At 38.2% G+C, this 26201-nt stretch overlaps 6 protein-coding genes across 7 annotated transcripts; 3 read left to right on the top strand and 3 right to left on the bottom strand.

Annotated features, from left to right (window-relative positions):
- On the bottom strand, positions 369-2997 carry LOC18779820 (ATP synthase mitochondrial F1 complex assembly factor 1). The gene is made up of 4 exons (XM_007211852.2): positions 2496-2997; positions 1570-1649; positions 1427-1485; positions 369-1042 (listed from the first exon to the last, which is right to left on the bottom strand). Exons 1-4 carry the CDS (start codon positions 2796-2798, stop codon positions 738-740), a joined length of 747 nt encoding a protein of 248 aa, XP_007211914.1. The 5' UTR covers positions 2799-2997; the 3' UTR covers positions 369-737.
- LOC18780840 (glutamate receptor 2.7) lies at positions 3088-6756 on the bottom strand. Of its 2 annotated transcripts, none has more exons than XM_020562134.1 (5): positions 6201-6742; positions 4825-6098; positions 4367-4673; positions 3861-4255; positions 3088-3749 (listed from the first exon to the last, which is right to left on the bottom strand). In XM_020562134.1, the coding sequence occupies exons 1-5, from the start codon at positions 6547-6549 to the stop codon at positions 3234-3236; spliced, it is 2841 nt and encodes a 946-aa protein (XP_020417723.1). In that variant the 5' UTR covers positions 6550-6742; the 3' UTR covers positions 3088-3233. The 2 variants fall into 2 exon arrangements, with proteins under 2 accessions (XP_020417723.1, XP_020417724.1); XM_020562135.1 differs by having other exon boundaries at positions 3623-3749; positions 3907-4255; positions 6201-6756.
- LOC18778890 (peroxidase 19) lies at positions 9395-11406 on the top strand. The gene is made up of 3 exons (XM_007214047.2): positions 9395-10177; positions 10305-10508; positions 10761-11406. Exons 1-3 carry the CDS (start codon positions 9725-9727, stop codon positions 11340-11342), a joined length of 1239 nt encoding a protein of 412 aa, XP_007214109.2. The 5' UTR covers positions 9395-9724; the 3' UTR covers positions 11343-11406.
- Positions 11925-13402, top strand: LOC18781175 (D-tyrosyl-tRNA(Tyr) deacylase). Its single transcript, XM_007212064.2, has 8 exons — positions 11925-12099; positions 12214-12305; positions 12396-12462; positions 12547-12577; positions 12666-12806; positions 12935-12960; positions 13052-13107; positions 13202-13402. The coding sequence occupies exons 1-8, from the start codon at positions 11965-11967 to the stop codon at positions 13233-13235; spliced, it is 582 nt and encodes a 193-aa protein (XP_007212126.2). The 5' UTR covers positions 11925-11964; the 3' UTR covers positions 13236-13402.
- On the bottom strand, positions 13349-18029 carry LOC18778285 (negative regulator of systemic acquired resistance SNI1). Its single transcript, XM_007214383.2, has 16 exons — positions 17618-18029; positions 17324-17390; positions 17133-17226; positions 16968-17048; positions 16784-16870; positions 16423-16494; positions 16113-16194; positions 15985-16034; positions 15651-15863; positions 15507-15577; positions 15322-15391; positions 14968-15033; positions 14556-14708; positions 14271-14407; positions 13837-13919; positions 13349-13608 (listed from the first exon to the last, which is right to left on the bottom strand). The coding sequence occupies exons 1-15, from the start codon at positions 17724-17726 to the stop codon at positions 13847-13849; spliced, it is 1425 nt and encodes a 474-aa protein (XP_007214445.1). The 5' UTR covers positions 17727-18029; the 3' UTR covers positions 13349-13608; positions 13837-13846.
- On the top strand, positions 19878-21628 carry LOC18779695 (GDSL esterase/lipase At5g45950). Its single transcript, XM_007211422.2, has 5 exons — positions 19878-20346; positions 20434-20564; positions 20661-20894; positions 21019-21265; positions 21345-21628. The coding sequence occupies exons 1-5, from the start codon at positions 20046-20048 to the stop codon at positions 21533-21535; spliced, it is 1104 nt and encodes a 367-aa protein (XP_007211484.2). The 5' UTR covers positions 19878-20045; the 3' UTR covers positions 21536-21628.

The following is a 26201-nucleotide window of genomic DNA, read 5'->3' as shown; positions in this document are numbered from 1 at the left end:
AGACTGGACTACACTACATTGGATACAATAATTTCAATGCATAACAATATATAGGGTTAAAAATATTGCTATTTTGTGTTCGATTTTGGTATTTCTGATCCAATTCTTGGGCACCAGGGTCCCGAACACCAGATCTCAAAATCTCAAAAATCTCGGGTTGAAGGTCACGGAGTCAGAGTAGTGTGTTTTATCCCAAGGAATGATTAAATCCTCAAGAATGCAAATGATGAGCTTACTGGATCCGAAATATCAGATTTTCTTTTCTTCTCTGAATCTCGAGGAGTTAGACCACATAAATTTTAGTCGAAATTATATTAACGTTGGATCATGATCCTGCTTAATGGAAGATCCAAAATTAGCACAGAGAGTTATATTGCCAAAGAGGTTCCCATTAAGAAATGGAGCATGCAACTCCGAACGAGAACTTAAATCTAAAAGAGGGATGAAAGAACTCATCATCGTCTCAAGTTCTACTCTTTATAACACCAAAGAATTGGTCAACAAGAAAAGAAAAATGGACACTCAGAAACTTCAGGGCACAAGTCAGTATGAAATATGCTACCCAGTATAAGACTCTCTCCTTCTCCATTTCATTTGCTGTGTGCATTTAACATTGTGTAGGATGATGACACTCTCACAAGTACAACGCCCCCTTGCAAAACTAATGAAGCTAATTCTCCATTATTGACAAAGCTTCTATCGCTGCTACTAAGATGAATTCCTTTCTGTTGGAGAAATCACAGATTGGGTATTTCCAATGCTTGCAAGACATCCTTGAACTCAAAATCGTGTGTTTGTCTGTTGAATCGTTCAACCAGCTTATACCTTGTATCGTTCACATAAAATGATTGGGTGGTCTCCAGAAGCCATTTTGCCTCTGAGTCACTGAGTTTGCTGGGCATTACGACATCGCCACGGATAAGCACCATGTCTTTGCTTTCCGCAAATTCATTGTAGTAAGTTACAGCGAAGTAGGGAGCAGCTTGAGTTCCCTTTGCCTTGTAATCTTCAAGACCAGTGAAAAGCATGTGTGGCGTCTGCACTGCAAGAAAGTTTTGAATGAAAAATTGAGTTCATTTAGACACAATAAGGGGCATAATCCAATTTTTTAATTCTTATAGTCAGAGAAGTTTGTTCAGACTCTTTAGTTTTGTACTCTAGTGAGAAAATTCTCTACTGATTTGCAACATTGCAAAATGCCCCTCATCCTGTGAGGTCCCATCAGCTGGCCTTTACCTGCTCTTTGAAAAAATCAAAGAAGATCATAGATAACTCTGACATATTAATGGCATAAACTAAGAAAAGCAAGTTTACCCCACAATTGAGCTTCTACACAAAATTTACACTGTTCAGTAGTAAATGCAAGATGCACTAACTACAAAGAGTAGTACACACAGTGATAAAAGAAAGCGACTAGAGACCAAACCTTGTGCAAACATTGTAGTATAACCACCTCCTCTCCACAAGGGAATGACAAAATACCGGCTGCCAGGATAGACAAGTTTAAAGTTAATATAACAAAAAGAGGAAAGAAAACAACGGAAAACAAGCGTCACGTAAACAGATTACCATTCCGCTGCTCTATGCTCCAGCAGGTGATACAGGTTTGCTTTCATGGATGCACCAATATGACCTCTTCCCAGGTGAAACTGATAAAACTCAACCCATCCCAAAAATAAATAACACTAGACAATAATAAGTATGGTCTCACGAAGGAAGTCAATTCACTGAGTAACACACTAATGAAACAATAAGCGAGACCATTCCTAAATCCACATGCAAAATAGCTAAAGATACAACTTTTCAGTTTAAATGCACAGTTCAGGCAAAAGATATTCAAAGGTATGAGAGACTGGCAATGCAATTTTCTACACATGGTGCTTATTCAATCTGCTGTTCAGAAATATTTGCCTCAGTTTACAAAACACGTTTCAAACTGTGGCCAGTGGAGTTAAAGAGGCTCATACATACACACGCTGTGGACAAATAAAGGAAAGCATTCTTCTGATCATGGTAATAGTAAATTTTAGTTCTTGAGGAGATCATGAAAATTGGGGACAAAAAACACCGAGGCCTCAAGCAGCAGACAGCTCAAATTGGCACATAAATGTCATAGGGAAGGAAGCATCAAGAAATATGCAAAAGCTCATTACTAAAGCAAACTTCCATTTTCTGATACATATTCGATTCATATCAAAATCAAGGGACAAGATGGAGACAAGACTCTGGCTCAACTAGCAGAAAGTGTGAGCTTGAAATCTTCAAAAGTGCGAAACTTAAGCTATAACAAAATTAGACCTTACAGTGACAAGTATTAAGCAGCTTTTACCACTTCAACCAACATAGCAAATGAAACAAACTTCTGCAAAAATTTTATAATTCAAAACAAAATCGAACCAATCTACCAAAACCCATTTCAAAACATGACAAAGGGATAAACTTGCGCAGTGAAATGTACATTTAGAGGCGTAGAGAAGTAAGGAACTGAGGCTTACATCGTCCCAAGCTGAAGCGATGTCCTCGGCTGAGCGATCCTTAACCCTCTCAACATCAATAATGGACCCCAACGGCTTAGGCTTCAAGGGCGCGAACCCAGTAGCAAAGCTCGACGTCCTAAAGAAACCAAGCGAACCCCATTTCAGAAAATCTCCAGGAAACGATTGCAGGTGCAGGTTGTGATGATTTTGTTGCGCAGTCAACGTAGTGAAGGAGTGTTTGTTTACAGCGCAAGCAGAAGAAGAAGCATGGGCGATGAAATTCGAAGCTGGTAGTGAAATGATCCTTGAGGCTCTTCGCATTTTGGAAAATATTGGCGTGTTTGAAGAAGTAAGGTGGTAATTGGGATTGTGACTCGCTGCTGCAAAGCTAGCTACTAAGGAGGGAGGAGGACATTCGGGAATTTTATCAAACACCTTCCGAACGAGAAACCCAAAGATTAGGAAAAGTGAAGGGACGTTACGATGGACTATTTGTTAAAAAAGCGGAAGTTTTACCAAGCCAAAAAAATATTTTATTTTATTTTTATTCATAACAATTTAGTAATTCTTTGTTAATGTTTCAAAATACTTTGTAAACAAGATTGTTTACCTCCTTGCACTCTTTGTTAATATAACATTAATTTCATACAATTGACAGAGCCAAATCTGGCCTGAGGGTATTTATCAAAACCAAATTAAAATAGAAGAATAAAAACAAAATCTGGTATGGAGTTAATTTTCACTAATATACATATACTATTGCCTTTGTTCTATAGATTCCTGTGGAATGAATTCAATTTGTGCTGGCTCCATAAAGGCCTGTGGATGCTCAGGAGTGTTGGAAGTGGAGGTATAATCCCACCTTAATGGAGAACTCCATTCCTCTACATTAGCAAAAGATGGAGCTCCCTTTGGAATGCTAAGACTTTGATTAATAAATCCTGCTATTCTAACAGTTCTGTTCCAAAGACTTCCATCACTTGGACTTGGACTTGCATTGCCTTGGTCTGCTTCTTGCTGCTGACGCTTCCTCATCAAGATAACAAGAGATAGGAGCAAACAAAGGGTGGAAGTAACGCTGGTTATTATAAAGAGGCCGGAGAAATTCTTGAGGCTCAAGCTTTCTGGTGTGTTTGAAGTTGCATTGTTTGAACACTCCCCCTCGGGTGTGGTCAGCCAACGTGTTTGAAGTTTCTTCAGTTCTCCATTCTCCAATAGCTCTAGAATGGCCTTAGTGAAATCCCTGGCTATTGGAGAGCCTTGCTGGAATGCCTGTATTGAATGGTGAACATGAAAACAATTTGATTAGTTTCGCAAATATTCGAATTCATTCGAATACCAAGATGACATCTTTTATGCATATGTAGTCACATTACTACTCACAAAGCTGAATCCTCCAAATCTGTAGTTTGGTGCAGTGGAAGTATACCCCTTGCAGTTCTGGTTGATGAACACTTCTGCATATGGGAGTTCAAGAAAGGCAGCAGATATACGTTTGCTCTTGAAGTCGTCCACATTGTATTGGGGGCCTACTTCGATGATGTTGCTATTTTTGAATCCAAGAACAACCTCCAGGTAGTTCAGGATAAAAGAATCTGCATCAGAACCAATTTTTGCGTTGGTTCTCTTCAGCGTTTCAATGCCTGTTACATTCGGGTTCAGTCCTTTGATGGTAAGCATTGAGGACAGATTAGCAGTGTAGCTTGAGCTTAGGATCAATACAACAAACAGCCACTCTATAACAACTACTCTAGTCAAGTTGCTGTAGATTTTCTCTCCTGCAAGATGAATAATTCATGGATTTATATTAGTTCTCTAACAATTTTGGACCAACCCTTTTCATAGTTAGGCACTTAGGCTTATACTAATGTCTGAAATTGGTTACTTACTGTGAGCAAAGAACAAAGACGAGAAGGTGAACCAAGTTGCTGTGCGAATTTGATCCTTAAAACGGCCACCAAATTCTGGATTGGATGGGCGCTCCAGGAACCACACTATCAACGTTGTGTAGATCAAAATGCCACCGGTCACCACCCACATTTGCCAAGTAAAAGGCTTCAGAAATAACCATGTTGACTCCTCATAGTTTTCTGGAACAATCATTGACAAACCAGACTCCAGATATGGCTGAGTGAAATCCACTTTCTCCAGTCGTTCCGATAGTACGGTTATATCACCAACCACAGCATCATAAGTCTTCCGTTGATTAGTATTTGGATGAAACAAGACAAACATACATTTTCTCTATCAGAAACAAATCAAATGCAACAGAAAGTATATATGAAATTTCAGCATGGAGCAAATGGACTAATTAGAAAATAAAAATATATATAAATAAAGCTCTTACCTTATCTTGGACCAGATTTATCAGACTATCATAGGAGCCATTTCTTGCTTCAATTTCATATGGCAGAGAATAACTCAAATTACTAACTATCATTTTGAAAAGCGCAATGCAGAAACCATCAAATTTCTTCTCATCTGAGTCCTGCCTGGACCAATCAACCTTCACAAATTTGTAGAAGGAAGTTATACCTGGAACCAGAATTCTCATTTTCTTCTCATCAGTAGGCATAGCCCAGCCCTTGGGAGCACTTGTTACATTCCCGGGCCAAATTATGCCAACACCATTACTGCTGTTTGTGCCTTGGTTAACAAGGCTTGGTGAGAACCCAACCTCTGGTGTCCAAGAGATTAATTCTTTGTCTGTCTTCCCATCCACAATATTTATGATCCTGAACTTAGGAGAATACAACAGCACCCCACCTTCTTTAAAGTACATTTTCCCACTTAGACCGGTGTAGTTGTTGAACAATGTGTTAAACAGCTCCTGAAGGTTACTAGTAGAACTGTTACTAGTCATTCTTCTTAGGGCCTGTGTAATGATTGTCATCGTATCGAATGCTCGAAGAGCATAAATTCCTGGCTTGGAGTTATCTTCTTCTGAAAATTTTGTTTGGAATTCATTCTGGAACTTGGCATAAGAATTAGTATTTTTGGCATAATAGGTCTTGGTTCCTAAAGTGCCTTCCATAGTGGACATATCAGAGCTGTCAAGAGAGTCAAGCAAACTAACAATACTCTCTGTGATTATCCAAGCTGAGTCTCTTCCTACAAGTTCCATCTTCTTAGCCACCCTGAACAGATGAGTAACTGTAGATAAAGATGACTGAAGAACAATAAATACCCGAGACTGTATGAAGGGAAGCTTCAATAGCTCTTCTAGCTCAACCCAATTTGGGTTAGACAGAGAAGAAACTCGTGGGAGAATCAAACGGTGCTCAATCTTTGAACCAACGTCTCGAAGAGCCTCAGATAAAACAGCTAGCGTCCCTACAGCACCACCATAGCCATCGTCTTCGTATATTACAACAACCCTTTTCCAATGGTAGGCAGAAACTAAATCAGCAATGCATTTCATTTGAGCAGAAGCATCTGTTGCCATTCGTATCAAATGAGGCCAGCGGCGTTGCATTAGGGGCGGGGTTATAGTTGGTGCTGCAAATGAAATCACTGGAACTTTAGATTGGTTTCCTGCATGATCAGCTACTTGAGCTGCTTCTTGCCAAGTCTCCATGCCAACTATCGCTTCTACTTTCTTTTCCTTTATCAGCTCTTCAGCTGCAACAAAAATTTAAATAAAGAGAAAATTCCATAAGTACTTTATGTTCAAGCTAATTACATGGTGATGACTGTTATAATTACCATCATGTGTTTACTAACCAGCAGAAGCAGCACGAAAGGGATCTCTGCCGGAGTCTCGAAAATGAAGGATTAGCTTATGAGTCTTTGAACGGTTGTTGAAGTCCTCAGCTGCAACTTCCATGGCAGCTTTCTGTTCTTTCCCAATACGGGAGTTGAAATTAATGATTGCGCCAACGTTGGTGACATCGCTGCTATTTAGCGCTCCAAGTCCATAACCATAGGAGAGAATAATGAGCACAGGAAACAAGATCCAAAGTCTATGGACTGTATTAGCTGTGGTGAAAGGAAAAGACATCGGGTTTTGAAACTTTGATTGTGTAAAGTAGATGGCAGAACCTTTCCCACATAGCTTGTTTATATATGACATGCTAGGTAAAATTTGTGATTGTGATTGTGTGGCAAAAGAAAACGCCGTATTATCATCCTTGACTAGGTCTGCAATGAAAGAAGACTAGTGAAATGGGAGATTAATCAATGTGACTTGTTCTAAAAGATTAAGAGAAACATAAGAATGTAAGTTTCATTTTCCTCAGGTTTTAAACCTTACAATTTTGTGATTTGAGGAACCAATTCTCAGATCAGAGTTGGAGGCAGTGTCTAAGGCTGTGTAAGCTACATACCGTGCATCTCATCTTTTTCAGCTTTCAACGTTGTCATTTTTTTCACGCCTTGTTCATATTGGCATATTCAGATTGGAGGTTCCGTGGTGCAACATTACACTTGGATGTAGACGTTGCCTCTCTTATAGTCTTATTGAATGAACGTGTTGTTTTGTTTTTTGTTTTGGTCAAATTGAATGAACATGTTCTGTAGCCCCAATTGCTGACCATTTGTTTTGTATTCTTCTTCCCTTTTAACACCAGCCCACTCCTATCAGATTTCAAGTCAAACCTTTCAAAAGCAATTATTGGCATGGTTGAATTTCGTAGGTTGATTCTTCCTGTGTGTACCAAGTTGACCTTGATATTTAGTTGGGAGTATTTCTTTTTTGTATGAAACGGATATTCAAGAACCATGATTTATTATACAAATTGGTCAAGTCTCTACTTCAAACATTCAACTGAAATAAGTCAATAGATTGAGATGGATTTAGACATAAAATCCTAACCGCACTCTAGTCCTCTTTCTCTTTGCCAACAACCAACAGCAAGGAAGCTAAGGGGGGAGGTGGCCACTGCCCCTACTCCCTTCCGCCCATCTTCATCTTCCTCTCCTCATCTCCCATTCTTTTTATCTCATCTTTTGTCTTCCTCTTATCCCCTCTTCTCCTATCCAGATAGTTTAGATCTATTTGTCTCTTTGTTTTGTTGATTGTTTTTGCAGTGTTCTAGGTGGTTGGTGTTATCTTTATCTCGACAACGGCTACAGTAGTGACGCTGGATTGTGTCTCTCCTCGAGATAGTTGTGATACCTAGTGCCTGATGTTTTGTCTATGTTTCAGTGGCAAAAGCGACGCTAGTGGTAGTTGTTGGGATGTGGTGCTCTTCTCTACTCTGCGCCAACCAAAGAACTATATTTGGTCATAGGAGGTTTTCTTTGTCCAGTTCTGAGTTGAAGTGGAGTGCTTCTTAGGGTCCCTTTTACTGTTGTTTATGTGTTCATCTTGCGTGTTCTCTCCTGATTTCTTCTATGGTATGTCTTGCAGTTTGTGTGGGTGTCAAAAGACTATGATTTTGCTCATAAAAGGCTTCTTTTGACGATTGGGATGTTCTGCGGTCCTCTCATGTGAGTTTATTGTGTTGGTCTATAGTTGCGATTCTTGTCCGAGGTCTATGTGTTACTTTTTGTTTTTGATTTGTTCTTTTATTGTAATAGTCCAAAGTGACATGAATCAGACTCTCTTGTTAGTTCATAACATGTGTGATACTTTTTCCTTCCCTGGGGTTTGTCCCATGAGGTTGTCCAAAGAAGGGTTCAACGAGGCCACTGTATCACGTCGTTCATTGTACGTCTTTGGTTCTATGAATGAATTCTTTTTCTCAAAAAAAAAACAAACAAACAAAAAGATGGATTTAAAAAAAGAAAAGAAAAGAATAATAATAACGTCATAGCATTTTGTCTCATTTGTGGCATTAACTTCGACTTAATTGCAATTAAGTCCAAATCAATCCTTATGAGTCTCATCCCTAGATAAAGCGAGGCACCTCATTTTGCAACATAAATAACTAAACAATAGATAAAGACTCCCCATCAACCATGTGGACCAGCAGGTCATAAGCTAGAGTTATTTGTCTCTTAAGCAGTAGAAAGAAAGAGATGACATGGGAAAAGTTATTCTTTAGAGAAATAATTTTTATTTATTCCTTTTTTAAAAGTGACATTGGCATATAAAAAATGCAAAGGAAAAAAGCTGCTATAACTAAGTTGCCATTGTCTTCTTCCATAAATCACAAGCTTCACATTTTATTTAATCCTCTGTTTAACAGATTATATAAATTTGTACTTGATGTGCAACTCAGAGTCTCTGCAGCCGCTACCCACCACACCATGTTCCTTATTTTAAGATCCTCACAGGAAAACTGATGTGTTTTAGAGTTTGACTTCAAAGGCTGCACATTTTTTGTCTCTTTTTTGGCCTGAAAAAAATAAAAAAAGAGCCTGCAGGTTTCAAGCAAATCATTTTTCTGTTAAAAAGCTGAAACAAAACAGAGGACCTAGTGAATGAAAATATGCAAAGCATTATAAGCATTAGGTTGTGGGCTCCTGCCAATTTGACAAAATAAGTAATAATATTTATCCAATAACATAATAACTAATAAGCATTTGTTATGCAAAACCCAATTTACCATCATTAATCTGCTTTTGGGGGTGGGGGGGGCCTGGGCTCCCACCTTTCATTTAACCTTTTTATTTAGCCTTCGGCTGCTTTCTCTTCTCTTTTTCAGGTCCATACATCAGATGGTCCACAGCTTTTACTGCACTCACAACAAAAAGCTTACACTTCGTGAGACAAGCATAAATGGGCAACTGAATAAGCTACTTTTAACTTCTCAGACTGTAAATGAAAACAAATGGATCAGACCAAAGAGCTTTAAAAGCAATGCATGTAAGAAGAGTTTATGATCTGATAAGGTCCCTCCTTGCGCATGCTCTGCAATAAAAGAATTCATCAGGTTTGGATGGTCAGTGGGTTGGGGGTCCTCTCCCGAATAACTTACTTACATCGGGATGTCACTGCGACGGTATTCCAAACCAATCACGCATTGAAACACACTCCTCAAATAACACTTCTGTTAGAAAATGATTAAGTTACCTTATCTAAACAGAATCAAAAGAGAAAAAAGAGGTGGTAAGACAATAATTGGCTACTTTGTTGTTCAATCAAGAATGATTGAGGATCACAAATAGGCATACCCGTGAATGATAGAGTCTCTATAAACGTGACATTTAAGCATCTAGACCTCCTTATAAATATATTTTTAGTTTGATTCAAATGACATAAATAACTAACAGCCAGTCCACTTGTGTAATTTTATAACTTTGAAAGCCTCAAAGGGGCTGCTCTGCTGCTTCCTTTTTGGCTTTTGATAAATTAGACCTTCATGTGTTTCCACTTCACTCGGCTTCACGGGTCCTGTTTCTCTTTTATTTTTCAACCGAAGGGTAATTTGTCCCAAACAAACTTCCTCTCCCAACTTCTTCACTTTTATATTCTGCTCCACTATTGGCATTGGTTCTTTCCTTGTCCTAAGCTGCACCATAATCCAAAGTTACAAAACATGCCTGTCCTTACCTCTTCTTCTTCTTCCTCTTTTACATACATTTCTTTGTCCATTTTCTTGCTGCTCATTCTGTACAACACCACTGTCATTTGTTCAGCTACAACCAGGACCAAGACGACTCACCCAAACCGCCAACTCTCTGTTAATTACTATGCCAAATCATGTCCTCAAGTTGAGCAGCTCATCGGCTCCATCACATCCCAACAGTTCAAAGAATCACCTGTTTCCGGCCCGGCAACCATTCGCCTTTTCTTCCATGACTGCTTTGTTGAAGTAATCACAACTCCATCTAACAATGCACATTGGTTTGGTTTAAATTTTCTACATGCACGTGCATTTTAATGTATTAATTTTTGTCAGTCTGTCTCTTTTGACAATTTTGGGTTCGAATATATTGAAGGGTTGTGATGCATCGATAATCATAAGCTCAAAGCAGCAGGGGAACAAAATGTTGGCAGAGAAGGATGCACCTGATAACAAGGACCTGAGAGAAGAAGGCTTTGAAAGTGTGAGGAAGGCCAAAGCTGTTGTGGAGAGCAAGTGTCCTGGTGTTGTGTCTTGTGCAGACATACTTGCAATTTCAGCCAGAGATTATGTCCACTTGGTAAGTGCCAAAGATTCTCTGCCTTTGCCTTCTAATCTATAATGCTGCAATGTGGACCTGTAATGCCATGCTTTTGACACTCCCAATTTAGCTCCCGGCACTCCTCCAAATCGAGTATTTTATAATTTGTATGTACACACATTGTGCCGGAAACTAAAGCGAGAGGGTGGAAGTGTCAAAATCATTACCCTTTTAATTTTACATGCGTATTGACATTTTTTTTCTAATTTGAATTTCAATGGGGGCGGGCAGGCAGGGGGTCCATACTATCAAGTTAAGAAAGGGAGGTGGGATGGGAAAATATCAATGGCCTCAAAAGTGGCCTCAAATATTCCCCAAGCAAATTTCACAGTGGATCAGCTACTCAAACTCTTCAGTTCAAAAGGCCTAACACTTGAAGACCTGGTTGTTCTTTCTGGTGCACATACCTTCGGCTTTGCTCATTGCCAGAACTTTGTAAGCAGGCTCTATGACTACAGGGGATCCAAGCAGCCCGACCCGGTTATCGACCCGAGACTCCTGAGGGCCCTAAGAATGTCATGCCCACATTATGGTGGAAATGCTGACATCGTTGCACCATTTGATGTCACCACACCGTTTGTGTTTGACCATGCCTATTATGGGAACCTAGAGGCTAAGTTGGGCTTGCTAGCATCAGACCAAGCTTTATCTTTGGACCCAAGAACCAAGCCTATTGTCCAGGCGTTGGCAAAAGATAAGCAAAAGTTCTTTCAAGCTTTTGCTGCAGCAATGGAGAAAATGGGCTCAATAGGTGTGAAAAGAGGAAGAAAACATGGGGAGAAAAGGAAAGACTGTAGTACGCATATGTTATGATAATTTTTTTGTTCTTTTTCATTCCTTGTGGTGGGTCAGTTTAGACATTTTCCCTGTCCTAGTTCATTCTTGAGTACCCTTTGGATCGGCTTTGGACTTTTGGTCTCTTTTTGGTGTTCGGGGTAATTTGTTAACTATTGATGCAAACATTACTTGTTTAGGGCACAACAATAAGACATACAGAGAAAAGAAAAAAAAAACCCTACTTTATGCAGAAATATTGTACTCTTTTTTTTTTTTTTTTTAAAATACAAGTCATAAATAAAACTACAAGTGAAAAGGAATTTTTCACACACAACAATAAGATGTCATGAAGGTTGGAATCTACGACTTTTGCAAATCAAAGCGCTTTTAGGTTAGGCGCTTTTAGGATTGGAATCTACGATTTGTGCAAATTATGATGTATGTAATTAGTCAAGAATAGCCCAACAATGCTATTCTCGCTTCATATAAGTTTTTCTGCTTATAGAGGCGGATGGTCTTCAGGGACAGATTCAACAGGTTGACAAGTTGACTGGTTTCTGTTTTTATCATTTCCACGTGGAATAAAAACTATAAAAAAGGATGTTTATTTATTTATTTATTTAGGGGCATAATAAAATAAGAAAAATATAAGAAAAACATGTACTGCCTGCCATTGCCATTGCAAGCGCCTCTCCAACTCCAAGCCCACAACAACGTCCGCTTCCAATCGAAACCCAAACCAATCAGAGCGATGAGAGCCGTGGTCCAGCGAGTCGCCTCCGCAAGCGTCGAGGTCAGTCCGTACACAATCATATTCACAGACATTTTCTCTCTTTATTTTCGTTTTATTTTTCTTCATTATCCAACGCCTCAGCGGTGTAAGATAGCAAATTGTTCGCATTTGCAGGTAGAAGGGCGCACGGTGTCGGAGATTGGGCCGGGTTTGCTGGTCCTGGTGGGCCTCCACGAGTCGGATTCCAACTCCGATGCCGACTACATGTACTCTCTATCTTGACTCTTGAGCTTCTCTCTTTTTTGTTTGATTTCAATTTCAAAATTAAACCGAGAGAAGTTAATTAAAATTTTCAGATGCCGGAAGGTCTTGAATATGAGGCTGTTCCCAAATGAAAGCTCCGGCAGAGGATGGGACCAAAACGTAATTTCTCCTCGTTCCCCTTCCTAACTTCAACTGTATTAACGGCTTTTATGTTTACTTTAAATATTTGTATTTATCTTTCAGGTAATGCATAGAAATTATGAAGTCTTACTGGGTAAATTTTATTTATTTTTGTGCTGGTTATTGGATTTGTATACTTGGAAGAAGTGAAGTCTCTAATGCTGTGAGAGTGTGAATGGCAGTGAGCCAGTTTACATTGTACGGAGTGTTGAAGGGTAACAAGCCAGACTTCCACGTGGCAATGCCGCCCCAGAATGCAAAGCCCTTTTATGCTTCTTTGGTGGATAGCTTCAGAAATTCTTACAAACCAGATGCAGTCAAAGGTGTGATATTGCTTGCTTTGCTTCATGAATTACTAAATCTTTTGTTCAGAATCAGATGTTGTCAATTTTAGCTACTTCCATTTCGTTTCGAAATGCATTTGATCTCTTTTACGGTTGTGTGCATGCAGATGGTGTGTTTGGAGCAATGATGAAGGTAAAGAGTTCATTTTACTCTTTCTGCATTATCCTGAGAAATCTCTCTGAGTCTTGGATCATTTATATATAAATAATGGTGTAATAAACAGGTTAACTTGGTCAATGATGGACCAGTCACAATGCAGATTGACTCGCAATCCCCCAAGTAAATAAATAATACTCCCCTGGTGTTTGCAGTTTGTTCCATCTTTGTGTTTGCTTTTCGACTTAGTTTTTGATTTTGTTAACAATCCTCTCAGGAACTCAAATGATGTGATAGAAGAACAATCATAATTTTCGTCGGTTGGCTTGACGGAAGATTTAACAATGGACTGGAATTTGAATCTGGATTTGTGGGATGTAATATTCAACATTCTTGATTGATCATGTGAATTTAAGGTAGCATGTATGGATGCATCAAGTTCAAGTTATGTTTTTGGAGAGATGGCATTGTTCATAAATATTTATACATTTTGGGGTTTTTTTCTTCTTAAATATATAGCCAAAGCAATACGCATTTACAAAAACATTTCCAACAGTCTTCTACAGATATATCCTAAAACAAAGATAAATGAGCTGCATGAAGGTTTAGGACCTGCCAAAATAACGCATGCAGCACATTCCTTAATGCTTGTCAATCTTCCACAAGATGCTATTTGCACCTGACCTGAAAAAAAAAAAACGGAAACGAGCGGAGCAGTTCTTCAGATGAAAATACAATTGTTGTAGCTTAGGATAAAAATCAATCCCTGGCAATCTAACATGATCAAGATCCAAGTCAAAGTCAATTATTTTAGCGGGCATTTTTTATATCCATCCATGAATGTGCAGTTCGTTGCATATATGAGCCAATTCCTACTATATAATGACATACAAGAGCTTTGAATCAAGTTACCTGAAACATACTATGACTTTGCTGATATGATAGTAGCTGCCGTAAATAGTGCTTCCTTTCCAAGTGACAAAATCTCCATCTGCCTGAACCATGTAATGTAATAATATGAGGTTAAAAAGAAGAAAAAACAAAAGATACTGAAATTGACGATAGACATTTCAATTGTCAAGAGTACATGTAAGAAATGAATGAAAAAAGTATAAGAAAAAACGATAAACCACATGGATATTATGTTCCATTAATGGATTTGGACATTAGCAAATTCATGACAACATTACTGGTTTCATGGTCACTGTTTGAACAAGCTCAAGTTTGTATGTATTATGCCTAACCTTTGTTAGTTAAAAACAATGTTAGGAGTACTGAGCCAAATACTACAGGGCATGAACATGTGCAGAGAAAACATGAAGCATTGGTTCTGATTCTGATCTTACTTGTCTGCTGTCTTCATATTTTTAAATGCAGATATTATATTCTTGCATATCTCAATAAGCAAGCTGCAACTTCTTTCTTCATTGGAAGCAGAGGTGTCTTCAACAGGATGGTGCTCACTTTGAAGCGACAAATGAGCCTGAAAAATCAACACACAACCACAACAATCAAGAATGTTACGGAAAATTGATTTTACATCCTTTGAAGAATCAACCAACACATCACCCCATAAAACTAATTTTATTAGAAGAATACTACTAGTATGTATGAATAGAAAGAATAATCACCTGAAAGCCATGTGCTAACAACAACTGAACTACTTCTGTCCTAATCTTTTTTAAGGTACTTTTTGTGCTGGTGATATTTGAAAAGCACTTCAATGCTCCACTGAATGATGCATTGTCCGTAGGACTGTTTGACCTACGAGTGCGAACAGAAGGCTACAACAAGTATAATATAATAAGTTAAATGAGGATATTATCAATAACGCAAAATTGTGCTTCAACTTACTTCATAACCATATCAAACGCACTCAGGAAAAAGTAAGCAGACAACAGATAACACCAAAAATAAAAAGCATTTCAGGACAATAAAAACACAGATAAAAGAAGGAAAAAAAAAGGGGAAATACCAACAGAAGTACCTTGGTTGGCTGACTTTAAAACATAATAGTTTTATTACCGCACCATGAAAGCTTACCTTACCAATGTATTTCCACAAGTACTGCACAACTACCTCAAGCTTCCATTTAGGTTCATTGAAAACCTGCAATGCATCCTCATAAAGAACTGGCAGAAGACATAGTGGCCAACTTATCATAAATAGTCAAATTTCTCATTCTTAAACATTAGGAATGAAGCATAAGAAATTCCAAAAACTCAAAAAAATTGCTAATCATACTCCAAGTGCATATGAACCCAGATACATTGTCAAACTTTAAGAGAGATATGAAACTTGTTCCGTGTGAGGTGGCTGGCACACAGATTATATATGGATACAGAAACATGGCAAACCACAAGCGAAAAAGGGATAGCGATTAAAAGAAATATGAACCTGAAGAAATGGGGAAATAATATCTCTATTGTATGTTAGCTCGTCCAGAATTATCTCCACCAGAGGAGTTCTGCACCAACCCAAAAAGTGCAGCTACCTCAACAAATAGAAGATGATACATGTGAGAGAGAGCGAGAGAGAGAGAGATAACAACTTTAACTCTACCAAGAACGAGAAACAAATACCTGACACCATCAGCTCGGGTAGTAGAACCTTGCATCTCTGCACTCTTCTTGGACACATCAAGCTCCATTATCTGAACAGGACCAAAATCAGTGCCAATGCAGAAACTGTTTCTACAAATATTAAAACATTGATAAGGGGCTTACCATTATTAGAAACTTCTGCATGGCTATGCAGGTATGCTTTCCTACCTCAAGTAAAGAAATTGCAGCAGCAGTATCAAAATTTTCAGCTGGTTGTGCCGCAGAATTCTCTGAACATATCAGATCGTCGGTGAATCCAGCACAGTTTTGATACAGTTTACACATAATGGTCAAGCAATCCTTCATCAAGCTTTTGTAGTTTACTTTTCTTGACACCTTCAAAAGATAACTTAATTTTGAGGGGAAGATTCGTGGTATAAAAATCACTTAATAACCAGATAATCAACAATGGAAAACGGGCTCTTCAGTATTCATGGCTTGAAAGAGAAAGGGATACCAGAAGCATGTTCAGTAAAGACTCTCTCAGAACTACCCAGTTCATGGTATCTGCAAACAATAACGAGCAAATTGAAACTTCCAGAAAGTTAGAGGCATAAAATAACCGATAATTAGATATCAATTTACCTTCATAGACACTGTTACGTGGTCGAAAATCTCCTTCAAAAACGGTAACTAGGTATTGAAACAATAGCATGTTTGTTAAGGACTGCAACAAAAGAAGATCAAGTAAGACCAAAAAAGATGGGGAAATTCCGCCTATCCAATGAAGCAGGACAAGTTAAGTAATTATATGGCATAAAACTACCAGAACAAAACACTCAGTCAAAACTCATAACCACAAATTGAAAGACAGCTTTTTTACAATACAACGATGAGATTAGCTAGCACGAACTGAATGGAACATTTTCTATTCTCTTACTGCGAGTGAACTAACCTTTGTTTCTGATGCTCGTAAGTTTCCTTCATCGGTTGCGTCAGCAAGGTCTTGTATCAAAAGTTGGAAACCCTGCAGTTGGCAAGAGAACACTTAAGCAAGGTGAAATTGCAACAGATAAGCTACTGAAAATCAAGTTCCAATTAGAGTTCCAAACAAAATAAAAAATGAGCTGGAAATTGAAGTAGCTCGTCACACTACAACAACGTCTCAAGCGGTGATCTATTACCCTTGTCTATGCACCATGACTCTTTCCAAATAGAAATAGAAAAAGCAAAGTAAACAAACTAATTACTGTTATACTAATGGTTAAGAACTCCAAAATAATGCAAACTGCCAGTCCACATCAAATCTAACTCACTGATGAGTCAACTGGTCCCTCTGAGTTATTAGCAGCTCCCCTCTCACGGCTAGCATTTTCGGAGCTGAAAACGAATGGAAACCCAACCTAACAAGCACAGAGAAATGACATCAATTATGATACAATATGAGCCAGTTACAACAGAAAGTTATATCAAATAGACGGAGGAAAAAAACCTTAGTACCTCTTGAACCATGATTAGTTCAGGCACACTGCTTGATGAATTTGATTTATCCACATCAGAAGAATTTACCCGAGGGAAACGCTACAAAATAAGGCAAAAAGAATTAGTAAGAAAACTTTGCACCATCTGAATATAAATTGAAGTTTTAATGGAGCGACTGGGTACCTTATCTAACTCATTCAAAAGCTGAAAACTTGCCATAGTCAATTCTAGAGACTTTCCAATCCTCAAGATGGAGAAGATTGCCTCATACATTTTACTGTGCAACAAGATTGATATAAACAGATGGGTATTAGGGCAGACATGCGTTGTAAATATCAATTTACCGTATGCCTATAACAAAGAGAGATATATACTAGGTAGGTGGAGTTCCATTTTTTGCTACAATGGAAGCAGCACGAACAGCTTCGATAAAAGCGACTCCTGTTCATCAATTACCAAATAAATTATAAAAATGTTGGAAGAAAAGATACAGATGAAACGGTGCAATTCTACTGTGAGACAGAACTGAGTTGAAATTTTCGTTTTCCGAGCACCAAAACAACTAAGACGTGAACTAATTTTAGCTCGCTCACTTCCTTTTCTAGCAAATTTTCTTGGCAGACAAACAGAAAATTAGCAACAAAAGCCAATAACAGAGCTAGACTTACTATCCTCGAAGGCGTCCAGAGTGTCTTTAGCTTCAGAAGAGTCGAGGATTGCCAATATGTTCTCTTCGATCCCTCCTCCCACGGTTCTCATACTGCCAGGCCTCTCCATCTCTCCCTCTGCAAAAATTTCGAAACCCTAATCCGTCTTTCGGACTGAGGAGGAGAGACAATAGAAGACGTAAAAATAATTAAAATAAAAATGTTTTTCTGTTCCCGCCAAAAACGAACGCAGACGGGACTGACGCCGTTTGTGCTTGGAAAATGGTCTTGAAGGTTCAAAGTTCAAACTTAAAAATTAAAAAGTCCCGTTGCCGGAATTGAACCCGGGTCTTTCGAGTGAGAGCCAACTAGGCTACAACGAAATCTTGGTAAATTTTAGGGATGTACAGGATCCAAACTAATCTGAAAAGATTCAAAGTTTGAAATCCAATTCAAACTGAAAAGATCCAACCTTTTAAAAATATATACAAATATTTGCATTTCCTAGTGTTCAAACCTAAACCACATTTCACGTTCCACTTATAACAACACACCAACACAACTTTGTTGATATTCTTTACAAAAATTATGTTAATATAGCATAAAAATTATAGATTTCTAAGTTTTTGTGTTGACTTAAGCCTTTCTTTTAAGGAATTGATGTAATTTAAACTCTAAATGTCGAACTTCCTGTTATAGTGTTGTTTTCTAAAATTTATTTATGTCTATTTAGTACATACTTAATGGTATTTTCTATTGGATTGAATTCTATACGATTATTTTTGCAATTATCACATTTTCGTGCAAACCGATCATCCAATCTAATTCAATGTACATTGGATTGGATTGGATCCTGACATCTGAACATATTGGATCGAATCGTAAAATCTCAAATCTAATAAAAAATTAGATTCAATTGGATTAATAAAAATTCATTGGTTTCAAACCAATGTACACCCCTAGTAAATTTTCTTAAATGACTAAAGTTAAATGTTACCCTTTAATCCATACATATTTTAATCCATTTCATGAAAATTAGTTTTTTTTTTTATTTTTAGTACAAGCAATAGTCTAAATTATAAGGTGAGGATTTCTCACACACAAACACAACTATGATGCCGTGAGGATTCGAACTTGAGACTTCTAGTCTATAAGTCAACGCAAAGAATAGTCAATGCAAGTCAATATATAGAATTAAAGAAGAATGAAGTGTTTCTGTATTGTATTTTCAATCAACTAACTATTACAAAGCATAACACACTCCTTAACAGAATAGCAACATAGATTAGCTGTCTAACTAATACACATGCTAAGCACCTGATTTGTAACTAATCTCTTACCTAACTTGTTGACTTACTAATTGCAGTTAACAAATTCATTTTTTCACTCGAGTAGACCCCTTTTGCTTCATAAAAACTAATTAAAATGATAAAAACCTGCATCATATGAGCGAATAATAGTTATGTATTGAAACACTCCTCATTTATGTTCAAATAATACAATATTTATTTGATTATGAATAGAAGTAATAGGACCCAAATCTTTATGATCAAATGACATTCAAGTGTACCTTAATAATAGTAGGATGCAATTTTTTTGACACAAAATGACATTACTACATGCAGCAAGTATCACACAAATCAGTAAATTGTGTGGGTCAAAACGATCAATGAATGCTTGTACATTTTGAGAAAAAGTATTTTCTGATTCTGACCTACTTGCTTTTCAAACAATAAATGTGGTATTTCCCAATCCAATATCATAAATCAACACGAGAAAAAAGCCAGGCACATCATCACTATCTCAAAATGTAAACTTAGACTCAAATTTGGTTCCAAATAATTGGACAGCCAATTTCTTGACTTGCCATAAAAGATGAGCAGAAATTTGTTGGAGCATTCAATTCTGTCCAGCGACCATGCAATGCAATTCTACCACACAAATGTTTAGCATTCACTATCTATCATTACATCTGCTACAGAAAAATCTCCAGTTTGCTTTATGCAGCTATGCGCATATATATAATATTGCAACTTTATATGAATAAAAACCAGGGAACAAAAACTTAAAAATGGCCCTTGCAATATTCGACTTGTTAGCTGGCCAACAGCTGGTACAGTCCATACCAGAGACATGAATTTATTGCTTAATAATCACACACCATCTCATTTAGAACTATATGATTTGGGATCATTTTAGTTCATGAAGTTAAGAGAATATTTTTGCTCGCCACCTTTAACTAGAGTTTAACATTATCATTCCGAAACGACTTTTATGTGCGTCTAACACGGGCTCTAGAATCTACAACATTTATGTGACATATCTGCTCAGCGTTAAATTCACTGTCCCTAAAATTACAGTCCAAGCTATTTACAACATCAGCATATTAAAGAGGAGGTGAGGGAGGCCAAGCTCAACACAAAACAAGATCCAAAGTTTTTCCACTGTCATGCGTCAAACTTGGCCAATAATGGTGGAGAAGAAGGGGACACTTGTGATCGTGGAATTGGCTTTGCTGCTGCTGCTGCCTTTGCTCTCGGGAGCTCTTGACATTGTTAAAGCGAGGGAAATTGCTGCTCGCTACAATGTGACATGTATCTTGGTCTTTGGAGATTCAAGTGTTGATTCTGGCAACAACAATTTTATAGTGACCACCATAAAGAGCAATTTCCTTCCTTATGGCAAAGACTTCTTCAATGGCCGCCCAACTGGAAGGTTCAGCAATGGAAGGCTTGCCACAGATTTCATTGGTAAGCATGATTAATTAGTCACATTAATAAATATTATCTTGTATGCCGTTTAATTAACTTGAAAATGTCCCCTTTATCAATTACCAGCGGATGCTATTGGCTACACAAAAACAATCCCACCATTTCTTGACCCCAATCTGAAGCTGGAAGATCTGCCTCATGGTGCTAGTTTTGCATCAGCTGCTTCGGGTTACGATGATTTCACCGCTAATATTTCGGTAAATTCTTGGGATTAAGTACTTAATTAGATGTTACTTAAGTAAATGCAACATGTCACATTTTGATTTTAAACTTTTCTTGTTATGGTTCAACAGAGTGTTCTATCTCTTCCCCGCCAGCTGGAGTATTTGATGCATTATAAAGTCAAACTAAGAAAACTGGTTGGTCAGAAGAGAGCTGAGGATATCATTAGAACTGCCCTCTTCGTCATGAGTATGGGCACAAATGACTTTCTCCAAGACTACTACTTGGACCCAACTCGCCCCAAGCAATTCACTGTGGAAGAGTATCAAAATTACTTGGTCTCTTGCATGGCTAATGCCATTCAGGTGCTCTTCATCTCTAAATTAATCTCATAGTTTTTGGCCATACTGCCCTTCGTGCCCTATCCAATTTACATTTTGTACCCTTCTCTGGTTGAAACTTTTTTTTTTGCCATTAATTTTCTTGCAGAAAATGCAAAGGCTAGGAGGCACAAGATTGGTTGTTGTTGGGGTCCCTCCTTTGGGATGCATGCCACTTGTCAAAACGATAATGGACGTGACGACATGTGCCGAAAATTACAACAAAGTGGCATTCTCATTGAATTCCAAGATACAAGAGAAATTGGAGACCATAAGCGCAACATCTAGAATGGAAACTGCCTTTGTTGATGCTTATGGTATTATCCAAAATGCCATAAACAACCCAGCATTGTACGGTAAGTTTAATTTCTCTGCTTTCTTTCTATACATTAATATCAGAAAGACTGAGAATTTAAGTTCTGTGAAAACTGGCAGGTTTGTCTGAGACTTCAAAAGGGTGTTGCGGGACTGGAACCATAGAGTTTGGAGATTCATGCAGGGGCTTAGAGACATGCACTGATCCAGAAAAATATGTATTCTGGGATGCTGTTCATCCAACAGAAAAAATGTATAAAATCCTTGCTGAGGAGGCTATCAAAGCTCTGGCTCAAAAGCTCCTTGTCTGAAAAAAGGATTTTGGTTGGGGGAACCAGTAAGATATGTAACAAAATCACTTATTCTTGAATTACTTTCACCGAAATCAAATTTTCAGATTTTTAAATACCGATTGAAGAGTTTCAACTAATTTTGTGCCTATAATTATTTCATACTGCTATACAGCTTTCCCTCCCTGAGGGGTGTGGGATTGCTCACTGTTCTTGTTTCCCCAAGACATGAATCTTACAATCCACCCCTCTTGGGGGTCCACATTGGCACACTTTCAGTCGGGGTCCAGCTCTGATACTATTTGTCACGACCCGACTCCCCAGCAAGATATTGTCCGTTTTGGGCCTCCCCCATCACGGTTTTGTTCTTGGGTTCAAGCTAATGCTATCTTGCCCAAAAGGTCTCTTGCTAGGAAGAGAAGTGCCCACACATATAAGACACTTCACATTTCCCTCCCCGAGCGATGTGGGATTGCTCACCGTTCTTGTTTCCCCAAGACACGGGTCTTACATTAATCATTTCCCAGGGGTTGATTTTAAATATCTTAAGATCCGATCATCTGCATTCCTATAAGACACACTGGATGAATGCATAAACTGACTAACCACACTCACAACATATGCAATATCTGGTCTTGTGTGGGCTAAATATATTAACCTTCCAACAAGACGTTGGTACTGTTCCTTATTGGTTAGTTCTTGATCCATGTCTTCACACAATTTGTGATTCATATCAATGGGTGTGTCAGCAGGCTTACATCCAAACATTCCTATTTCAATGAGTAAATTCATTACATACTTCCTTTGAGACAAACGTTGGTTCAGTCTCATCTTTGATCTTATTTTTTTCGACACTATTTCCAAATCCAAAGTGACAACCAAAACCCCATCGTTGCACGTGCACGTGCACGTGCTATAATCATCTCGGATAGAAGACGTACAAGAAGAAGAAGAAGTACATTTCTTTCCACGTCATCATCGGAGTAGCCCAATGAAGATGAACCATGTGAGAGGAAATTTTTTTCCATGTCATTCCTGATCATCAACCACATGAACATGAGTTGTCTCTGAGTTTCCTCCCTTGTTTCCAAGCTGATATTGTTGATCCTTATAAAGGTGAGCCGGTTGTGGTAGGAGCATATAATGATTTAATTTTGTGTTGTGCAACCACGTATTATCAACGTGATTACTACATATGCAATCCATACACCAAGCAATGGGATGCTCACAATGGAAGCTTGTATTGGTGGAGTGATGTTGAGGGCTTTACTGTTGGGTTGGATCTCTACTCTCCTCGTGACCAGCTTGATGATAGTATATATGTCTTTCGTTACATTAATAAGCCTGAAATCGAATCTGGAAGGTTAATTTGACTTCCTAAGTGAGTGTGGAGGAGGAGGAGGGTGTCTGCGGATGTGCGTCTTCTCCTCTACCAATTTAGATCATGATGATCCTGCTCACACTCTAGGTGCTGTGAGTGTTTGGGAGTTGAAAGACGATGGTCATGGTGTTTGGGATTGGGATTGGAAAGGTCATGGTCAAGTCAAGGAGACTGCAAAATGGTGTTTGGTAGACACAGCTCGCATGTTCGACTTAATCTCGGCAAATCCTCTCACCAAAAAGTGGAACGATGAGCACCACGGGAGGACAAAAAGGGTTTTGGTGCTAGCTTTCGATCCAAATAATGAGGATGTCTTTGTATCTACAATTGTTTGGTCGCATTGTCATGTACATCATTGGTGCAAGAATGTTAAAGGAGACCACTTGGACCACTCAATTCACACCTTTCAGTTTAAGATGGGGAGGGAGATCTGTCTTCCCAGTCTTTCCTTTTGTGCTTCCATGGTGGCCGACGCCAATACTTACCAGTCGTTCAAATCATCATCATGAAGCGGAAGAGCAGCAGCGTACACATACACATACACTAGTTTCATCAAAGAGGCCAAGGGAAAATGGATGAAAAGAGACTGCTGCGCTGCTGACGCTTCTTCTTCTTCTAGGCGGCCGAGGAAATGGTCTAGAAGGTAATTCAAATTTTAGGCATGCATGCGGCAGCTTTACTTTATGCATTGCTCAGTTTGATTGATGTAACGTTTGTTGAGCTAGTTTAGTTTAGTACTTGATTAAGACTTAGATCTACAACTTGTCGTCCTTACTCATGAATCTTAAATGCATATTTACATATGTATATAAGTGATCAATGAGTCATGTCATTGCATGGACTTTTAGGTTGCTTTTCTTGGATTGATGCAACTAAATATAGAATATTATTCCAGCAGAACATGGCATGTAATTTCCAGCTTCAAGATGTAATTCAGAATTTTCTATTGCTCTACATTCTCTAACAATAACCAGTCACAAAATTCTTGATTTAGATATAATGAATGATTAGAAACAATAAAATTAGGAATATAGCAAGCCACTTTGGAACAGAACAAGCATAATGTAGGGAAGAGGAGGAATAAAATTAACAATTGTATGTAATTGCGTAGATAGAATTTGCTCAGTTTGGACCCCCTCTCCCTCTTCTATTTGTTTTTTTCTCTCCCCAGCAGCACTATCACTTGAGAGGCAAGGCAATACATATATTCTACCAACTTTGTGAACAGCTTTCCATCCTTTCTCCACGCCAGTCAAAAGCCCATTCCTATACATAAACACACCACCTCACAAATCAGATGATCGTACCCACCAACAGTGGCGGAGCCACAGTGGGGTCGTCGGGGTAGCACGACCTCTTGGAAGCCATGGAAATAGGCTTGAAGGTCCCTCGGAGCTGCTGGAGCGACCTCTTGGAGCTGCACACCAGGTGTTCGACGAAATCGCTGAAAGAGAAAGCGCTGTGCTAAGCACAGTGCAGCTGTCTTATTTATTTATTTTAAACAACTCGGGCAAAATGACACTGTTTTGGGCCAGATAATTAAAGTACCCAGCGGATTCCCCCGAACCCAACAAACAAGATGAAACAGCAGCATAACTACTACTAGTTTCGAGAGCATGCCAATCGATACGTTCCCCATAATGTTTTGATATGTTTTGTGTGCACTCTTAGCTAAAGAATCATCTATGGAAGTTAAAGCGGGAGAGCTATCTATTTATGAACAGGCATGCTCAAATCAAATGGTTGAGCGATAAACATATATGTGTTTGACTTCAAGTCAAGTAGCAATGCATTTTCATCAATGAAAAAGTGATGGGAAAAAAGTAAAGTAGCATGATCAAATGGGTATTGGTTTTTGGGATTTCCTCAATTCTTCGATGTCTTGCTCTAACTTTTGAGTTCCTGTTACGTAGAAATTGTTTTGCCACCACATGTAGATTTCCCTTGTCCTCTTGAGAATTCACATTTAATGGCTTGTGCTATGATATTTTTTAGAAAATTTGGCTGGGGAAGATTATTTAATTTTTAATAGCCATTTAGCCTATCCGTGGCTCAAGAATTATAGTGTACTACATCATTGATTGTTTTGTTCGTTCGTAACAAAGAAATAAGATTTTTTTTTTTTTTTCCCTTTCTCATGGTTTCATTAGTAAATTAAAGTTTATCTTCGTATTGAATATGCAATTTAACAGTGATTGATCACATCTGGTTGATTGTTATATGTGAAAGCACTATCTTTTTAGTGTTATTTTTTTCTCAATATTTTTTGACATTTTTATACTATGACCCTGTGAGGTCACAATCTTGCATCTGCCACTATCCTTATTTTTATGTTCTACTCTTTAATTTCTGTTGAAACTAATTGATAGAAGGGAGAGAGAAGAGAGTTTGTTGAGCAGTGGGTGGGGCGGGCTACCATAGGACTTGAGGTGGGGTTGTTTTTGTTTTTAATTTCTTCTATTTTTTTAAGTGCATAGTAATTGACAAAATTGTCTTTACATAACTTTATTTAACATAGATTTTCTGTTTAATCGAGGTGGTAGATTTGCACTAAAGTTGAAATCTAGGTAGTAATCAGTCAAATTTTATTCTTTGGGTGGTAAACACGCCCACCCCTATTAGTTAAGGTGGTATTTATGCAAATTTCTCAAAAAAAAATTTAGTTGTTGCTCTCAATTGTCAAAGGTTTTCAATATTCAAATTTTTTTTTAGATGTTGCTCCCTCTTCTTCCTTCAAAAAAAAATTTAGCCGTTGCTTTCTTCCTTTAAAAAAAAATAATAAATAAAAGCTTTGCTCTCCTATATAATCCATAGCCTTCCAAATTTACTCTTCTTCTCACGTCTGAATTCTGCTCCTAGTCATCCAAACTCACTTCCTTTCTGATGGCTTTGCAGTGGAGAGCATCAGAACAGGCCCTCTGATGAGAGCTGTTAAGAATTATGACATTTTAAAATGGGATTTTGTATATAATGCGGTTGTCACTGAATTTGTCACGGAATACAAGCTATGCATGCCTTGATTCTCGCATAAAACATGAAAAATTCATGTTTTATGCGAGGATCAAAGCATGCATACAATTGAGCTTGTATTCCCTGGCAGATCGAGTGCCAACAACATTAGATACAGAATTTAATTTTAAAACGCCATATTTCTTGACAGCTCTTATCAAGAGGACTTGTTATGATGCTCTCCACTGCAAAGCCATGAGAGAGGGAGTTAGTTTGGATGATTGAGAAGCTGAATTCAAAAGTGAGAAGAAGAGTAATTAGGAAGGCTATGGATTATATAAGAGAGCAAATTTTCAT

Source organism: Prunus persica, chromosome G4, assembly GCF_000346465.2.
Source record: "Prunus persica cultivar Lovell chromosome G4, Prunus_persica_NCBIv2, whole genome shotgun sequence".
Lineage (NCBI taxonomy): Eukaryota > Viridiplantae > Streptophyta > Magnoliopsida > Rosales > Rosaceae > Prunus > Prunus persica.
The sequence above is the reverse complement of the archived record's forward strand: the minus strand, read 5'-3'. Positions and strand labels throughout refer to the sequence as shown.

What these genes read in the sequence shown, in the direction of transcription:
- LOC18778285 (XM_007214383.2), bottom strand. Translation starts at nt 17,726, where the DNA reads ATGGAGAGGCCTGGCAGTATGAGAACCGTGGGAGGAGGGATCGAAGAG. An exon ending in TTATTTCCCCATTTCTTCAG is followed by an intron (nt 15,034 to 15,321) that starts GTTCATATTTCT and finishes GATGCATTGCAG; the next exon opens with GTTTTCAATGAACCTAAATG. An exon ending in TGTTAGCACATGGCTTTCAG is followed by an intron (nt 14,408 to 14,555) that starts GTGATTATTCTT and finishes TTGATTTTTCAG; the next exon opens with GCTCATTTGTCGCTTCAAAG.
- LOC18779695 (XM_007211422.2), top strand. Translation starts at nt 20,046, where the DNA reads ATGCGTCAAACTTGGCCAATAATGGTGGAGAAGAAGGGGACACTTGTG. An exon ending in GCATGGCTAATGCCATTCAG is followed by an intron (nt 20,895 to 21,018) that starts GTGCTCTTCATC and finishes ATTTTCTTGCAG; the next exon opens with AAAATGCAAAGGCTAGGAGG. An exon ending in AAACAACCCAGCATTGTACG is followed by an intron (nt 21,266 to 21,344) that starts GTAAGTTTAATT and finishes GAAAACTGGCAG; the next exon opens with GTTTGTCTGAGACTTCAAAA.
- LOC18779820 (XM_007211852.2), bottom strand. Translation starts at nt 2,798, where the DNA reads ATGCGAAGAGCCTCAAGGATCATTTCACTACCAGCTTCGAATTTCATC. An exon ending in GAGCATAGAGCAGCGGAATG is followed by an intron (nt 1,486 to 1,569) that starts GTAATCTGTTTA and finishes CTATCCTGGCAG; the next exon opens with CCGGTATTTTGTCATTCCCT. An exon ending in TACTACAATGTTTGCACAAG is followed by an intron (nt 1,043 to 1,426) that starts GTTTGGTCTCTA and finishes ACTTTCTTGCAG; the next exon opens with TGCAGACGCCACACATGCTT.
- LOC18778890 (XM_007214047.2), top strand. Translation starts at nt 9,725, where the DNA reads ATGTGTTTCCACTTCACTCGGCTTCACGGGTCCTGTTTCTCTTTTATT. An exon ending in TCCATGACTGCTTTGTTGAA is followed by an intron (nt 10,178 to 10,304) that starts GTAATCACAACT and finishes AATATATTGAAG; the next exon opens with GGTTGTGATGCATCGATAAT. An exon ending in CCAGAGATTATGTCCACTTG is followed by an intron (nt 10,509 to 10,760) that starts GTAAGTGCCAAA and finishes GGGGGCGGGCAG; the next exon opens with GCAGGGGGTCCATACTATCA.
- LOC18780840 (XM_020562134.1), bottom strand. Translation starts at nt 6,549, where the DNA reads ATGTCATATATAAACAAGCTATGTGGGAAAGGTTCTGCCATCTACTTT. An exon ending in TAAATCTGGTCCAAGATAAG is followed by an intron (nt 4,674 to 4,824) that starts GTAAGAGCTTTA and finishes AATCAACGGAAG; the next exon opens with ACTTATGATGCTGTGGTTGG. An exon ending in GTCTTTGTTCTTTGCTCACA is followed by an intron (nt 4,256 to 4,366) that starts GTAAGTAACCAA and finishes TTCATCTTGCAG; the next exon opens with GAGAGAAAATCTACAGCAAC.
- LOC18781175 (XM_007212064.2), top strand. Translation starts at nt 11,965, where the DNA reads ATGTACTGCCTGCCATTGCCATTGCAAGCGCCTCTCCAACTCCAAGCC. An exon ending in TCGCCTCCGCAAGCGTCGAG is followed by an intron (nt 12,100 to 12,213) that starts GTCAGTCCGTAC and finishes TCGCATTTGCAG; the next exon opens with GTAGAAGGGCGCACGGTGTC. An exon ending in ATTGACTCGCAATCCCCCAA is followed by an intron (nt 13,108 to 13,201) that starts GTAAATAAATAA and finishes CAATCCTCTCAG; the next exon opens with GAACTCAAATGATGTGATAG.